The sequence below is a fragment of the Frankliniella occidentalis genome, unplaced genomic scaffold (assembly GCF_000697945.3).
Source record: "Frankliniella occidentalis isolate FOCC.00 unplaced genomic scaffold, Focc_3.1 Scaffold449, whole genome shotgun sequence".
NCBI lineage: Eukaryota > Metazoa > Arthropoda > Insecta > Thysanoptera > Thripidae > Frankliniella > Frankliniella occidentalis.
Genome location: NW_026267568.1, coordinates 27,562 through 30,906, shown reverse-complemented (window position 1 = coordinate 30,906; position 3,345 = coordinate 27,562). Strand labels below are relative to the sequence as shown.

Here is a 3,345-nt window from a genome sequence, read left to right as displayed (position 1 = left end):
GCCCTCAGGTTTTTCCAGGTACTTGGTACTTTGTGCGGACGGAGCACCACAGGGGTCACAGGACCGGGAGGAGAGGGGGGGGGGGGGGGAATCAGCTGTAGCTTAGCTGTGAAGTTCGGCAGAATCTGTAATGACACATGCACCTGCTCGGTTAGCTCATATCGGTTCTGGCTTCAACTGAGTGGAGGAGGGAAAAAAACGATTGGATACAGAGCGCCTGACTATCTCAATACGTTCGGGGGAGTCCGGGAAGTGTGCCATACGGGAACTGTCCCTTTTCTTGCTGAAACGGCTGGTCGCCGGGTACCGTTTACAGGTGGTCCTTTGTTTCAGTTCAGATCAGTTTAACTGGGACTTTGGTCAGACCAGACTTATGTCCAACTTTTACCCTCCTATAAAATCCTATGTTGCCTGTGCTTTGACAAGTCGGACCTGAGGCTGGTAGTGCATTTAAAAACTTTTCCCGTGTTTCGCTTAGTTATCGTAATTTTCTACCCAGAAGAAATGGCATCAAATGATGGTCAATTACAAAGTGCACTAAGACCACCGCCACTATCTGCTCCAATTCCAGTTGAAAAAGATGCTGATTACTACAACATGGAACACAAAGAGCGTGGGCTTGCTTTGATCTTCAACCATGAGAATTTTGAGGTATTCTTCATAATTTTCTGTGTGTCGTGCCTCTCTGTCATGTTTGTTTGAATGTTTAAACATGTTCTTTTGGTGCAGCCTAATCTCAAATTAAAATCCCGCTCTGGTGGATCAGAGGACTGTAAAAAGTTAAAACAAGTCCTGGAAATCTACAGCTTTAAAGTTCAAGTTCATTCTGACCTCACACATATTCAAATCATTGAAGTTATTAACAAAGGTTAAATTGGAAATATTTCATGTCATTTTCTGTGTTCTGAAATCTTTTACCTGTAGTGTGTTCTTTTCTGAATTGTAATATGTTTCACTATTTCACAGTCGCCAAGGAAAACCATAAAGATAGAGATGGTATTGTTGTGGCAGTGCTCTCTTATGGACAGAAGGGGAATGTTTATGCCAAAAATTGCACCTATAATCCTGTAAACCTCTGGAAACCATTTGCTGCAGACAAGTGCCCCACTCTGGCTGCCAAACCCAAACTATTTTTCATTCAGGTGTGTGATTTTAATTTCTCTGAATAATTTCTTCTTCCTTATGTAACATGTGTTAATTCTTTTAATTTTTTGATTTTACTGTAGCAGTAGAGCTTACATTTTGATTTTAATTTGAGGATTTCTTCATGAATTTTTAGGCATGCCCAGTTGACAATTCCAATGCTGCTAATCCATGGAAAACAGAGCCTGACTCTGTTTTCCTTTCTTACAAAATTCCGGTTCACTCAGATTTTCTGATTGCTTATTGCACGTGTATTGGTAAGAGTTTACATTGTTTTATTCATACTTTTTTAGAATTTTGTTTGTTAATTCTAATAACTGTTTTTAATCTCCAAAGATTCAAGGTTCATGCAAGCTTTTTGCAAGGAGTTGGAAGGAAATGGTTCTGTATGCGATATTCTCGCTATCCTCTCAATTGCTAAACAACTTGTTTCTGAAAATCCATACATTATATGCCAACTGACAAGAATTGTGAAATTAACACGGAAAACACATCACTCTGAGTTATCGACTCTCAAAGATGACCTATCTGGTTAGAGTCCTTCTTATGTCAAGATGTGTTATGTAGTCTATTCTGTTTTCTTATCTTTATACTAGTGTAATTTACTTGATTATCCTTTTTTTCTCACAGATGATAAATCCAAGTCAAATACAACAGTCAAAGTAAAACTGTTAAAACAGCTTACTACTCTTAAGCTTATTCAGGGCTCTATTAATGAAAATCTTGAGCAATTTATTGAGTTAACATCACAATTGTCTGCAATAGAAAAGTTCAATGATGGGATGAAGGTTTGTTTTCTGTTAATGGCTCTACCAGAGACCTTGGGGTCCATGAAGATTGACATAGAAGAGATGAATATTCCTGATGAAATGAAATACCAGATACTTTTGAAGGAACTTAAAGTTTTGGGTGAGAAAGAAAAACTGAACGGCAGTTCATCTGTGTTGGCAAAGGGGAATCAGCCGTTTTCTCTTATTCATCCACCGTCATCTAATTATAGCCTAAGTAATGACCTAGATGATGACATGGTCCAGAAGCAGTCTGACTCAAACATTTCATCCCCTAGCTCTACCTCTTCCCAACCTCCTGACCCCTTCCCGCCTCCCTCTTCCCTTGTTTTCTCACCTAATGAAATTGACGCGGAAAGAAAAGTACCTCCTTTTCCTGAGGAGGATGAATCAGATGATTCTTCTGAAAATGACTCAATTTTTCCACTACAGTATGTCGTTTTTTTCATGCTCATTTGTCCTCTTAATTTTATCTTGAGTTTATTTTTAATTTTTTTGCTATTTGGCTCTTCTTTCTTGCAGTATAAAAGAACACCAGAAATATAATATGGACTTTCGACCAAAAGGGCTTGCCCTAATAATTGCCAATGAGACATATCAGGCAAGAATTGATATCCTCATTCAGTTCAAATGTTTTTAAAAGATTTTTTCACACAAAATTCTATGTAGATTCCTGGGCTTCCTATTCGTAAATGTTGTGATGCAGACATTAAATTGTCAGTAAAATGCTTCAAGAACTTGGGCTTTGATGTGAGAACATTGAAAGACATGGAAAAGAAAGAAATTATAGATCATCTTGAAGCTGGTGAGTACAAAATACAGTGAAACCTGGATAGTAAGAATAGCTTGAGACCAAGGTGTCATTATTTTATATCCAGGTATTATTTATAGCCATGTACACTGTAATGACAAAATTGACTTGTGTCCTCAGAGAAGTTACTCTATAAGGGGATCTAACTACCGAGGTTTCACTGTATGTTCTATTGTTTATTATGTTTTCTATGATTTGAATTCACTCTGTGGCCCAAGCAAAATTTCAAGTTTGGTTTTGGTTTGTTTATTTCTAGTAAGCCAAGAAGATCATTCCGAGAGAGGTTCTTTAGCGATTATTGTATCAACACATGGTTACAATGACAATCACATTTATGCCTCTGATGGTACTTACCATATAAAGGAATTGTTTAAACCCTTCCAAACTGCAAAATGTGGCACACTGGCAGGAAAACCAAAACTATATTTCATGCAGGTAATGAAAAACAAGGAGGAAAGAAAACACAAAATTTATTTTGTGTGAATACTGGTACTCGTTCTTTACATAGTCCCTGTTACACTTGGTGCCGTTTAGTAAGGACGAGTAGTTTTCTCAGTGCCGTGTATTTGTAAAAGTGATGGAAGTTTTTTGCTTAAAGGGATA

At 37.7% G+C, this 3,345-nt stretch overlaps 2 protein-coding genes across 5 annotated transcripts in view; one reads left to right on the top strand and one right to left on the bottom strand.

The window, feature by feature from the left end:
* Positions 1 to 3,345, bottom strand: part of LOC127751358 (roquin-2-like) — a 10,556-nt gene that overhangs the window by 5,102 nt on the left and 2,109 nt on the right. The gene's annotated exons all lie outside the window — the stretch shown is intronic.
* Positions 92 to 3,316, top strand: LOC113215490 (uncharacterized). 4 transcript variants are annotated; one of them, XM_052274823.1, is made up of 10 exons: positions 92 to 316; positions 479 to 651; positions 730 to 868; positions 967 to 1,142; positions 1,280 to 1,400; positions 1,480 to 1,674; positions 1,774 to 2,362; positions 2,454 to 2,532; positions 2,601 to 2,736; positions 2,999 to 3,316. In XM_052274823.1, the coding sequence occupies exons 2-10, from the start codon at positions 505 to 507 to the stop codon at positions 3,223 to 3,225; spliced, it is 1,809 nt and encodes a 602-aa protein (XP_052130783.1). In that variant the 5' UTR covers positions 92 to 316; positions 479 to 504; the 3' UTR covers positions 3,226 to 3,316. The 4 variants fall into 4 exon arrangements, with proteins under 4 accessions (XP_052130783.1, XP_026290904.1, XP_052130784.1 ...); XM_026435119.2 differs by adding an exon at positions 2,863 to 2,904 and having other exon boundaries at positions 92 to 651; positions 2,999 to 3,143; XM_052274824.1 differs by adding an exon at positions 2,810 to 2,904 and having other exon boundaries at positions 92 to 651; positions 2,999 to 3,143.